At 40.7% G+C, this 13,665-nt stretch overlaps 1 protein-coding gene across 4 annotated transcripts in view; it reads left to right on the forward strand.

Annotated features, from left to right (window-relative positions):
• Positions 1-13,665, forward strand: part of EPSTI1 (epithelial stromal interaction 1) — a 48,603-nt gene that overhangs the window by 14,321 nt on the left and 20,617 nt on the right. For all 4 annotated transcript variants that reach the window (XR_008820355.1, XR_008820354.1, XM_056329484.1 and 1 more), the window contains 3 exons: positions 2,276-2,349; positions 2,973-3,056; positions 8,738-8,811. Coding sequence is in view for 2 of the 4 variants with exons in the window: in XM_056329484.1 (XP_056185459.1) it covers positions 2,276-2,349; positions 2,973-3,056; positions 8,738-8,811 (232 nt within the window). In the remaining 2 variants the exon portion in view is untranslated. The remainder of the gene's footprint in view (positions 1-2,275; positions 2,350-2,972; positions 3,057-8,737; positions 8,812-13,665) is intronic.

Consider the following 13,665-nt stretch of genomic DNA (forward strand, 5'->3'; position numbering starts at 1 on the left):
AAAAAGGGGGAGGGGCAAGAAAAAGCTGAAAGAATTCAAGGAGGTTTTATGAGCTCTTCAGTCACTGTCTAGATGCCACTTAGAAAGACTTCTGGAGACTGAGACACATGCACTATGTTCAGTGCATCTGAAAAGAGGGAAGGTGCAAAGATTATTAGATTTTATCATTCCCACAGGAATAAATTTGGAACAGAAGAGAGCCCAAGGAAGGAGAAAAAAAATATAAGTGGCTTCTCTAATTTCACAAATAAGTTACTCATTAAGATAAAAAGGTATCCTATGTTATTTTCTCAGAGTGATTTTAAGAGACTACACATCGAATCTAAATCACCAGAGAATTCTTAAAGTTGAAGTTTCTTAACTCTCATGCTTTCCATAGGGAAATTAATATTGTGGATTTCAACTCTGTAATAGTTGACTGGCAAACTTACAGGTACCACAGAAGGATGAGAACAATGAAAGGTTCAAGTGCTGCCCTCCTCCACAGTACATGCAGCAAAGTACAGTGAAGACAAAAATGTTAAATGTTGCCAATAAAAGGCTAGAAAGAAAGAAAAATCAAGCATCCAGAAGGTTTCAAAATGTGTTTAGTAGCAATTTTATTTCCCAGACCTGGGAGGAGACACTCTACAACACCAGCTGTATGGTTATTGCTGCTGTACACTTGTTGCTTGTATACTGTATGGCTGATCTTTCTTGAGAGTAATGTTATGGAGTTATTTGTGTGCATATAAATGTTGCCATGTAGAGGGATGAAGCTGGGTTAATGAACGTTGATAATATACAGCTGTGAGCTGGCTTCAGGGGCGGTGGGTTGGCTGATGTGGATAAGGTGCAGCTGTGGCTGGTTCCTGCTAAGTAGTTAAATAGCTCTAAGGGGTATGGAAGAGGAGCTCTGGATGAAGAGAGACCTGGAGGAAGCAGAGGGAGGAGAGAGAGTGTTCCCTGAGTGTAGGAGAGGAGAGAATTCCCTGGATGGAGGAGAGACAAGAAGGATGTAGCAGAGGCAAGAAGCAGGGTGGACTGGCCTGAAGAGTATGAAGAAAGAGCATGAACAGTAGATGAACTGTTGAAACCTTGTGGGGGATTGGTGGTGTGCTAACTACTTATTGAAGTTAACCTGGTATAGGATGGTAAAAGCCTTGTTGCAGCTGGCTAGTTTTGATAGTGCTGCAACATTGCCACACTTGGAGAACTGATCTTCCATTCCCTGAACCTCACAAAAGCACCTAAAAATTAGTTAACTTCCATTAGTAAGCAGAGAAAGCCGCTTTTGGTAAAGAGCGATCCCTCCTGGAAGACCTAGTATAGTTGTCTTATGTTTCAGACACCTCGGGTAGCACAGGTTGGTCCAGCTGCCACTGTAGAGCTAACAGCCACATAGTGGAGAACCTCTCAGAAAACCATAGGTGAAAATGCAGATCTCATCATCAGAATGTCGTGGTGGGCTTTTTGCAGCAACTGAGGGAATGAATTATTGGCTTTCCCAAAGCAAGAAAATACTTTGGAAAACAGTAGAGAAGAATAATAGAATCAAGCCCATTCCCTTCATCCCTTAAGACTTTTATTGCCACTTTCTCTGTGTGGCTGGTTTTTTTGTTTGTGGGTTGGTTGTTTGGTTTTAATTGAAGAATGAACATTATGTCCAGAGCTTTGGATGCTCTCAAAAGAGAGCCTGTGCTTTTGGAAAGGGCACCTTCTGCTACCTGGATGTGAATGTGAGGTCTGTGGGAAAAGGCTTTGATGCCTATTTCAGAAAGGGAATTCTTGCTTGAGCCTTAAGACATGACTTTAAAAGATACTAAAGATAGCATCCTATTAGAGTTGGCAGACTCCAAGCTCCTAAATTTGATTAAAGTGAAACTTTTTGGCAATAAAATTTCTGACTTTGTATGCGTGTTGGTGACAAACTGAACAAAGGTGGGAAGAGCTGGATCTGAAAAAGGAGACTCACCTGCAAAGCACGACTGGTTTTCTGAAAATGGAATGGTGTCTCAGTAAACTGATCATATACTGTAGGGCATATTTGCTGGTAGAGTGATGATGATACAGTGGATGCTCTGTACATAACAAGCTAGTGCTTTTGATGGATGGATGAAATGATTCAAAAGGTCTCCTATCTGTTCTCTTTAATGTCAGACAGCTACTGTAATTATGAAAAATTTCCTGTATATGCATACATCCAATCTGTTACATTGCTTTGTTCTGAAATGACTCGCATTTGAACTTAAAATGCTCATGCAAAATGCAATTTCTATGTTGGTTTTTTTTCAAGGTGGAAAAGAATCAGAGGCTCAAACAAGGCAAAAACAGCAAATGATGCTCATGCAATCTAAATACCAGCAAAAGGTCAGGAGAAATAAATTTGTTTATTTTAAGAATTTAAAAAAAGCTTTTCATGAAGCGTTTCATATGACTATAAAATGAACTCACAGCTGCTTGACAAAAGAAAGTCATGAAACCTGAAGGAAGCAGCAGAAAACTAGAAACAAATGTATTGCACCAAAGAAAATGAGAAATCTAGCTATAAATATGTAGCAACCCATATCACAGATCATATCTAAAATGATAACAGTACAGTTGTAAAGCCACTTACATGCCTCGCTGTATCTTCCAGCATGCTGCCTACAGTTCGACTAATTGATCAATGTACTACCCCATCCAGTGCTTATATAGAAATGTTGTTCGTGTTATAAAAGGTATAAATGCTTGTAAGTTATGAATCCGCTCTGTGATTGCTTGCATGGATGCCCATTTATCAGTCCCAGATTTCTCAGTCTCCTTAAAGCCAGTATTGGAGTAGCTGGTGCACAGCCTGCTTTATTCAGTGTCTCATTTTAAGAAAAAATTCTGGAAACTTTCCTCAAACACACTTCAGATTTGAAAGATGGGCAGTACAGGAGTTAAGTTGCCTTGTGTGTTCTTTGTATGCATACATATATAAAATAATTTTTTATGTTTATATCATACAGCACAAGAGAGAAGAGTATGTAAAAGCAAAAAAGGCCGCTGAAGAAGCTGAAATCCTCAAAAAGAAAGCAATTCAGAGAGAAAAGGTAAATACGGTTACTGCAGAGTTGGAGCCACATAAAAAAAAATTATTGTCTTGATGCTTGATTTTGCTGAACTATGTGGAACAGGCTAGTTATATCAAACAGTAGCCCTGGATTGGATCAGGGAGTTAGGAAATCCATCCCTCCTCCTGTTGGTAGCTGGCTGAAGGATGCCTGACCTGGTGTTCTTTGGGGCTTGAGCATTCCTTTGGCTCTTCAGCAACTCCAGCCTTTCAGTTGCATCCATCCTGAAGAGTTAGCAGAAAGGGAGAATGCTGGGGTCATGATTAGTGTTACAAATACAGGCTATATAGTTCACTTCGGCATGAGCTTTTTCTGTAAGATGGGACTGTGGCAGATGGCACAAAGACTTTATAGAAATCCATAATTGCTTGCTGTATACATGGGAAGAATACAAGAAAATCCAGCCTGTCATGGTTGAAATGGCATCCAAATTATGAACAGGTCAGTGTAGTCTTATCTGCCTTGTGCTGAGTGCACCCTGAAATTCAGATGTCCCTCCAGTCCCTCTGGGGCTTGCACACCCAGGTATATTGCTAGCATGAAAAATCACTTTTCCTTCTAATATTCACCATATATTGATGCCAATGATAGCTCACTTTGAAATCATTGGGTTTATTTTGTGTGCATTTGTTTTTTCTAGTTATTCTCACAAAATATCTTCTTGTCCTGGGTGCTGCATAAACCTTTGTTAAAGTTCATTCATGTCTCCTTGGTGGTAACCAAGTAGCACTTGCCTAAGAATGTGATGTGGAATTTAAAGGAGAAATGAAAAGAGGGGGAGAATGATACCGATGTGTACAGTAATAGTGAGAGAAAGGGAGATTTCAAGTCTGCAGTTTTTTTCTCCACAACAGTAAAAATTATCTTCTGCACGGAAGCTGAATGCTGAGAGTTAATTAAAAAAGCATCACTACTTGATGGTGTACAAGGGCATGCATGAACAAAAATAGCCTTAATTGCCTCTAGGTAAGGGTTAGTCTGCTCCCAGTCTTTCAGTGGTTAGCATTACTCTTTCAGGATAAGTCCATACACAATAGCTCACAGCGGCAATAAATACTATCATGTGGAAATGTCATTAACAGTTACCAGATCATGGATAGCTCCAGAAGTAGTGATGATAGCAATGGTAAAAAGAGGATTAATTATATTTTATTTGCCTATTAAATATATGTTGTTTGCCCGTGGGCATTGGACAGGAAAAATGTTGCTATCATTTATAGTTACACCTAGAAAATATATTGATGTATCAGTTTTGTTTTCATGCTCTTTACTTTCCTTACTTTCACTCCCGCAGATTATAAAATCTTTATAGATGTTGTACATAGTAAAACTGTAACTATCAGTTTCTTCTAAAGGAGTATGCAACATTGTGGCAAACATCTTTTCCAAACAGACTGTTTAATTTGAATAAATAAACATAGACCCACAAAGCAAATAAACAAAACAGAGGAGCATGAAAGAGAACTCTTAATTTGAATTTGTTTATTTGGATTCTCTTCCACAATAGTGATTGAGCTGATGAAGATTTCTGCTTGGAAGATGTTTATATGTTAAAAATTCAACTCTGTGTTTAAGAAAAGCATGCTGGAAAGCTACTACAAGGTGTCAATTTGGCTATGTCACCCTGCCTGCAGATGAAAGGTTTCTGAGATCTGAGAATGACAGGAAAGGGATCCTAAAGAACTGGTACTGTATGACCAACCTTGGGCCCTGCCTGATTACTGCAGGAGAGGAACTTTTTTAAAAAAGTGATTTGTAGACAACTGCACCTGCAGGGCATCAGCTGAGAGCATGTCTTTCAGCAGATTCACAAACCTTCTGTTCTTGCACACTAGTCCTTCTTTTGCTCAAGGTTATTATTCATTCAATAAAAACCAAATTGTGTGACAGGCTGAAAGGAAATAATGGCTAGCCAGCTTTATCAGCAGGGGCCCTGAAACTTCTGCAGCTGGAGAGCTGCTTTGCCAACAAACATGAATGGTGAAGCCCTGCAGACTAATGCACAGTGACTAGGTCAGGTGCTGGTACTCAGCTCAGTTCTTTCTTGATTGTAAGGTTGGTGTACTGTAAGCCAGTGGTGCTTATGAGCATAGGATCTGTTTATGTTGGTGCTTTAATGCTGGTTTTGCAGAGAAAAGCAGTATCCACTCTCCTGTTACCTTTGTGACCAAGAGAAAACTGGGTGTCTGCCAAGGCAGTACCCAAATGTGGAAGATCTGCTTTACCATTTGTATGAGTCCACCTGACTGTCTCTGTCATTCTTTAATTAACCATGAGGTTAGGTGCTGGAATACCTTGTGCTTGGCATCTACCTTGTCTCTCTTCAGCTCCCAGAAAGAGGAAAGATGGACCCCTCCCCCTCATTCTGTGTTCCACAGGACCAGTTTGTGTGAACTGGTATGCAAGTCTCCATGGTACCAGTGAATGAGAGTTGGGATCCTGTGTGCTTTGTGTGAGACAGCTTGTTCTGGGACTGCTTTGCTTTGTTCATGGGATAACCCTGGGCTGCATGAGTTTGGCTGTTCTCCTAAGCTAGTGATCTCTGAGTGGTCACTGAAATAATTTTGGAGAGACTTGGTAACATTAGCAAGGAAGTCCCTATTTCTGCATTTGTCCCTAGTGCTGAGATGCACGTCTCATCTGCAGAAGGTGTGGGAGTAGCACCATTATTATTTGCTCATTAGTAGCAGGCATCTGCGGTTCGGTGTCCTTTCTGCAGCCCTTCACATGAAAGATTTTGACCAGACCAAACCATAACTTCCTGTGTGTCTTTGGGGTGGAAGGACCATCAAAGTTCCCAAGAAAAAAAGAAGTGGCTGATATTTGGCTTTTTTTTTTTTTAAGCTTTCTGCATTTGTGCTGTACACAAAATAGCATAACTTCAGTGTACTGGATATTTATGTTTCCTGTCATTCAGTCTCTGTTCCTATTGCCCTGCCTTTAGCCTTTCCTTGTATATTCTAAATCTTGACTAAACATTAAAAGATTTGAAAGATTTGAAGTGAAAAGGCTTAGTGTAATTCTATTGCATGCAACTTTCTTTTGCATTATGTGGTAACAGTCCTGCCATCTTTAGAAACTCTCCTATTTACAATAAGCTGTAATTTTGTTTTATTCTTTATCAGATCATGTGCTCTTTAATTTGACTGTGTTAATCAGCATGAATGGCCTTTTTTGGGAATTTGTTAAAACCAGGCACTTTACAGACCTTCTGCTGATGCTTTTCAACATGTTTACCTTCAGTATCACAGCTGTTCCACTCTTGGCTTTGTTTATGAAGACCATGCCAAATGTGGAGTGCTTTGGCAATGTCTATTGATAGATTGTCATTACTTAGAGAATGTCCCAGTCCCGTTGCCTGTCATTTGTATGTGTCCTAAGCAGGAGTCCCAGGGTAAACCTCCAGAGCAGAAAATAGTCACACCAGCCACAAGTAAGTATTTCAATATGCTGGTATACTTTTCAGGCACTGTTCTGGTGGTAGAACAGCTGTAGGATTTTTTTCTTCTTTTTTATCTGCTGGGAGATGGGGGTGATATTGAAGGACTGTATTTATAAAAGTTAGTATCAGTGTGTTGTTCTAGCTAGGAGCTAGACCACAGCAAATCCGGTGATCTTTGAATTTGAACTTTTGGGAGCCTTGCAGTATGATGGTGGATCCCATGTCAAATGCTTTTTGAGAGGTAAAGGCATCAGCGTGTAGTGCTGAGCAGTGGAGGTGAAAAGCCTGGGAGCTATTACTGGTGTCTTGAGGGTATCAGCGTCACCTTTGACAAAAATAGATGCCATCAGATTTCCTTTCTTCCTCTTTCCTTTCTTTCCCTGTAAATTGTTACGTTGCACAGGTGAATGGGAGTCTTCTCCCTGAAAAATCATCTGTCTCTGGGTGGAGGTGTTAGAAGCAAACAAGATATCCCTTGAACACTATCAAAATTTACCTGTACTGTGGGGTGATATTCCTTACTTTAGTTTGATTATTTTTTTTTAATTGCATCAGTACTTCATACATTCTACCACTGTCTCAGCATGTCAGATGACTGAGCAATGGGACATCTTATTCAGAGATTTGTCTTCCTCCTTTTGTTTATTTTTCCATTGCCTTTCTCCAAATAACTTCTAAGTCATTTGCCTTCCAACAGTTTATAGCATTATACTACACAGTGGCTCTTTTCCTATCTGCAGACATCTGACAGGATTTTTTTTTTCTCTTAATTCAATACATGCTGTGGACGAATTTGCACTTGTTTTGCAAATTTCTTCCAGGCAGTCATTCTTTATCCAATTAAAAAATACCCACCCTGAAATCACTGAAGGCAAAGTAATTGAGTAACTGCCAGCAGAATTGTAATTCTTCTGAAACGTTATTGACTGCAGCGCAGGAAGAAAATTATTGGGGTGGGGGTTACAACCCTGTTCTTAACACTGCTTTCCCTCTTACACCCCCGCCTCCCACCTATTCTACCTGACCTTGCACAATACCTCCACCCAGGTGCAGTGTCCTATCCCTCACCTGGGCTCTGACCAAACGGGCCATTCCCACCCACAGCTCCCTTCTCACCTCTGCAAGGTATTGTCTGGAATTTCCCAGGCACTTCGTTTCGAGCAATGTCTAGTTGCTGGGTTACCAAATATTACTTTTTTTCATTTTGAGGGTGGGCGATGAGCAGAGTGACAGTCTGAAGTTGCAGTTTGCTCAACATGCTAGTCGTCGTGAACCTCGGGTGGGAGCTGCTGTTGGAGCATCCCCCCACCAACTGCAGTGTGGGAGCTTGTGCTTAAAATATAGCAGGGCTGAAATCCCAGTTTGGCACTTCTGTGCTTTTAATACACTGAACTGCCTTTTGACTGCTCTTCACACTGAACCTGCCTACAGCCTGTGTGTCAAAAAAACCCATTTGGCTAGTCTTTGACTGGAATTTAGCTTGAGGTACATATTGCTGTTGCTTCTCTAGTTTCTGATTTAGTTTCATGTTTTATTCTACTTGAATTTTGGGGGTGGGGCAGCATAGGTGATCCTTCTACTGGAAACTATGTGCATTTTTATGTTAAAAGGCTTCATCACTTGTGTGGTATCCAGATTTCCAGAGGAGTTTTGTGTGTCGAGGGTTTGGTTGACTTGCACTGGGCTTGGTAACTGAGGTAGAATAGCATTGATTAAGCACAAATGTTTCCCACTTCCATCCATCTCAAGACGTGTTCAGCTGGCCAGTACCTAATGCTCCTGAAGGCCACAGATCTACGTGCAGAGCTACAGGTACTCCTGTCACTGTGCTTTCAATGCTACAGGACTATCCCCTGCTTCGGTGCGGTGATTCACGCCCTCTGCCTTCCTGCTAGGACCAGTGTTGCAGTAGTTGTACCAAGAGCTGGTCCCAGCAGTGCCATGACATGGGAGCTGTGAAGGCTCGTGAGACCCTGTGTGAGGATAGACCGGTCTGCCAGCAGCACAGTGGCATTTTCTATTTCAGATATCTCTTGACTGGGAGCTATTTGGTCATGGCTAAAGACTTTCAAATTTGAGATTGGGTCACTTCTGTACTCACCTGCTGCTATAGTTGTTTGAAAAACCAGATTACTGAAATACCTGAATTGAAGTAATCAATGTTTGTTTCTTGCATACTGCAAATCTCAAGTATGTTTTCTTGTTTTGAATGCTGTAGGCAGAGAGACTTGAAGTTAAAAAAAGGCAACAAGAAATACAAAGAGGAGAGATGTTCCTTGAAGATCAATATTAGTAAGTAAAAATTGAAACTTATTACCTAAAATTCCTCATCTGCTTGTCCTTCTGCTTTGGGATTTTGTTGGGTTTTGGTTTTTGTTTTGCTTTGTTGGTTTTTTTTTTTTTTTTTTAATTTGTTTGCTTTTGTCTGGTTTGGGGCTCAGAAAAGCTTTGGCTTCTGTTGCTGTTCTTTCACTTTTTGACATGAAACTTTTGACTTCAGGGCAAGAGGCAATGGGCACAGACTGAAACATGGGAGATTCCTCCTGAACATCAGGAAACACTTCTTTTTCTTTTTAATCTAAGGGTGACTGAGCATGGGCACAGGTCACCCAGGGAGGCTGTGAGGTCTCCATCCTTGGAGATATTAAAAAGCTATGGGTAACTAGCTCTAGGTGGCCCTGCCTGAGCAGGGGGTTGGACAAGATGACCTCCAGAGGTCCCTTCCAACATCAACCACTCTGTGATACTGTGAAATATTTGAACCCTCCTCCATGCCTTATTCTGTGAGAAACTGGATTCAGTAGATTTCTCTTAGCTTCTGAAAACATAAATTTTAAAATGAAAACTGTGAATCATAGAATGACTTTGTGCTTTCTTTCTGTAACTAAATCAATATGTGATCGTTCAATCCAAGACTACTTATTGAAACAGGATCTAAATTACATCTCCACCCATTTATTTTAGTGACTAGTAAAGAAACTAACCCACACAGAAATAATGAGGGCTTCCTATATTTAGCACAGTCCTACAGCTTAAATGTAGAGATCTGCTGTGAAGACCTGTTTCCCAAGAATCCCTCCTTAATGTCAGATTTAGATATGGCTTAACTCCCGACATAATTAATTCCATTGGCAGTGAAGTTCCTGCCTTGCCAGTTCACTCTACCCCATTTATTTATTTTTAACTGATACAAACCAATTCTATCACATAATTAACACACAATGCTGTTTAGTCACCTTTACCTTTTTTTATCTTTGGCTCCTGAAATTACTCACCTGTGTTCTTAGCATGATTGATTGCTCCTTCCTCCTCTGTGACCTTTAAAGAGGTCACTTTTGTCCCATGCTAGTAGCTCCAGTTCCTTCATCATTTGCCCAGTCTCTGTTCTCTAATGTATAGACATTTTAGTGCTTTCTCACTGATCTCAGCCGTGTCTTTTTCCTTTCAGTTCTTCCCATTTAGCTTTAGATACACCTCTTGCTTTAAATACATTGCCAATGTTTGTCTCTAGATACTGGTATTTTCCCTGCTGTTTGTCCTCTGTTGGTCCTGGTGTGGATTTCTCACACGCACACCCTGATTCCTCAGGATTTCTGAAGACCCTGCGCAACTTTAGATCTCTGCTTGTTTCTGACAGACTAGACACCTTCAAGCTCTTCAAGCCTAACTAAACAAGAACCTTTTCAGTGCAGGGTCCTCAGTTATGGGACTTTTTTTTTTTTTCCCCAAGGGCATTGACAGGGTTCTTATCTTCCTATTTAATCTGGGGTTTTTTGTTTTAAGGCTTATTCAGTTATGAACAGAGACATATTGCTTCCTTTCTCTCACCTTCCCTGTCTGTACCTTTTTTTTTTTTTTTTTTTGGCTTAGGGTGAAATGAATTCTGCTAATCAGCACTTTTTCCATTAAAAGTAAGCTTGGTTCTGTCAAAAGCAGGCCCAAACCCTCTGAAACACCTTCATGTGGGCAAGTAATTTGGTTCCCATGGGGTGCAGGAGCTGAGGCTGAGAAGGAGACTGGCTTGCAGCCATTCTGTCCACTGATCTAGGAAAGCCTGGTGAGCATTCAGCAAGTGTCGTCTTAGGTAACCAAACTGACTGATGCAGCTGAGGGTAAAGATGAACTGTCGAGCTCCATTGCTCAAGATCATGTTCAACTATCAGAAGATTATTTGTATGTACTGTGTATTGAACATACCACCAGGAGGGCCCTGTAGATACTGCGCTTAGAGGAAATGACCAGAAAACTACCTACATTGAATTTTGGTTAAGCAAAAACATCCTGTGCTGTACAGAGTAGCACTAGTGCCTTCCCTGGTCCAAAGGAATCCCTTGGTGGGCAGAGGAAGACGAGTCTTTACCACTGGATGTTGTTGAGGTTGCATTGCTAAGATACATTGACACTATGGAGCACAACATCCAGGAGTAATGGAAAGATAGTGGGTGACATCTCAGATCTCGTAAAGTAACTCCACTGAAGTACTGCCAGTTATTAGAGACATGTTTGTGTAAAAGTGCTTGGTATTTAAAGATGTGCTTTTGCCTATTATGCAAAAACGAGTGACTCGCTGCTTCCATCATCTAAGACCCTATGTCTAGAGGTGAAGAGAACAAATATGAGGTTGTACTCCTTTCCTCGCTGTCTCTGCTAGAGTATTTTGACCTTCCCTGCTTGCTGGGAGAGGCGGGGAGGAAGGTCATGCGCTGCATATAAAGCAAGGACCTCTGCAAAGTCATGGCCTTTGGAGCCATTTCAAAAGATAAGCTGCCTGGTTATTCTGTCCTCTGTAAGCATCTGTAGCTGCAACATCAGTTTTCCCGAGATCGATGTGTACCAACAGTCTCATTAGCTGAGAAACCTTTTAAAATTGATCACCGCCTCTAGTTGTATCAGCCTCCACAGGTACAGCCCAATCAGTACCTCTCTTGTATGAAGTGCCGCTTCTATTTGATAAGTAAGGACACTGAAGATTTGCATCTCATTAACATATTCTGACAATAAAGTATGATGCTACCCAGAAGTTCATTGTTCTGATTAAATTCCTGTCACTATTAAAACCAAGAACTTCTCGCTGACTGAAATCCCCTTTCATAGGGTGTAACATGAAGTAAGTGAATGCCAAAAAGAAAAAGTTGTCTGCAACCTTGTCCGCTGCCTGCAGCATACAGTTATTTGCTATCTATTGAAAGCCTTGTTATCTTCTGTGCGTACAGCTGGCCCTTGAAAGTCAACTGTATCTGTTATAGTTACTTGAGTATACATCTGTGTCTTATGAGAATGGGGTCTAGATATGCATGCAGGGTGCTGTGGAAAAGTCTGCGAGCTTCTCTTTTTTGGGATCAGCAGCTCCTCTGAACCAGGTGGACTCAAGCTCTATTAGGTGACTAAAATGGACAGTACTCGCAAGGCATCTCCTAAAGTAGCTGAGTAGAAAAACCCTGAAGAGCACACAGGAGCAGACTTTGGGCTGGGGGAGTTGCTGCATGGCAGGATTGATATGGATTGTAGTAACGGAGGAGATGCAATTGAAGGATTTATTGGTGATGTGTTGCCACGGTTCTGCCTCTGAAGATGTCAGATCTAGAAGATAATGACATATGCACGTTTCTACCAGAAACTACTTACACATGAAATGGAGTCCTTCCTTCTGAGTAACGGTGTCTTGGATACATTTTACATTGGTGTCCTGTGGTAGAAGCTGTGTTTCTGTCAAGAGTGCATTAAAAGGGAATGAATGCTTGCGTAGTTCATACTTTGCAATTGCTAATCCTTGTAAGGTAAAGACTGAGTGTCCATCTTTCCAAATGGGAATGAAGAAGAGGTTAGATGGGTAGCCCAGGACTCTTAAGGACATCCCTCTTTAGGACATAAAACCTGTTATTTAAACAGTTGTGAGGGATGGCTACCTCATGACTTGCTTTTCTCTGTGGCTTGCTGTGCAGGCTGTATGATTCTGTACCTGATCTGTAGTGTTTCCCACCATATGATTTTAGCCCAGCTCTCTAGTAAGGTGCTTTTATTTAATTTGGATTTGACTTCCCAGAAACTGTAGTGTTGGATGTGGTCCACTGCTTTTCTAATAGTCATCTACCTATTTATGTAATGGGAAAAGCAGTCTAGAACACAGGGTTACTTTTTAATAGTACATGATGGATGTTGTATCACTTCATCCTTCCCCTTGTTACATACTCGTGCCTCTGTTTTTGTGAAGGTTGTACTCCTGTAAAAATTCCTGGCACTGCTGCACTAGGGTACATGTGTGCACTCAATATATTCTGTTCAGAATTTGGAACTGGAAACGGAATTTGCCAGAGTGTCTCTGAGTGCATATTCCAAACACAATGCAGGAGGTTCACCAAACCAAGCTGATGTACATTTGCCTGCCAACTCAGTTTTCTCAAAAGTCATAAAATGTAAGAAAATAAAACCTGAATCAAAACAGAATTTTTATTTATTTATCTATTTTTACAGGATAAATGCTAGTGTCCTTGCCAGTTTTCAGTCCCCTATGATGTGTGGTTCAAACAGCAGTCTGGTAACAAATTTTCCCCACAGAAGTGCAAATGTAAACCTGACCAGACTTTTAACATAGCTTGCTAGAGAGAATGAAAGAGGACTCACACAAAAAGGGTTTGCAGCCTTGAGAATCTTTTGTTTGCTTCTTTTCACCACAATGGTCTTCATTTTGTTCATTTGCTCCTGATTATTTTAAGCATTGTCAATTATTTAGCTAACAGGCAGAAAACTAGGCTTTTATAGACATCCAAAGGGACTCTCTTGAGTGTAATAATGAAGGCAGTTTATTGAACGCCTGTGAGGTTGCTTTCTAATTGTATGCATTAATCTGCCCATGCAAGCTGGCTGAAAATATAGAAGCAGATTGCACATGCAGATGGAGCGCACAGAATGGAAGATCTATGCAATAGACTTATACAAAACTGCACTTCCCTTAAAACTGGATTTATGCTTATTACTTTAGATAATAAATTAAACTTACATCTAAGATAACTTCCAAGAATATTGGATGAGTTGGTGGGAGGAAAAAATACCTTAGCTGTATTATTTTATCTAGTCAGGAAAACAAAAAAAGCAAGTTGGTAGTTGGTTGACAGAAAGATTAGTTTTGGGTGTGGATAGGGAATGATG

Source organism: Falco biarmicus, chromosome 2 (assembly GCF_023638135.1).
Source record: "Falco biarmicus isolate bFalBia1 chromosome 2, bFalBia1.pri, whole genome shotgun sequence".
In the NCBI taxonomy this organism is placed as follows: Eukaryota; Metazoa; Chordata; class Aves; order Falconiformes; family Falconidae; genus Falco; species Falco biarmicus.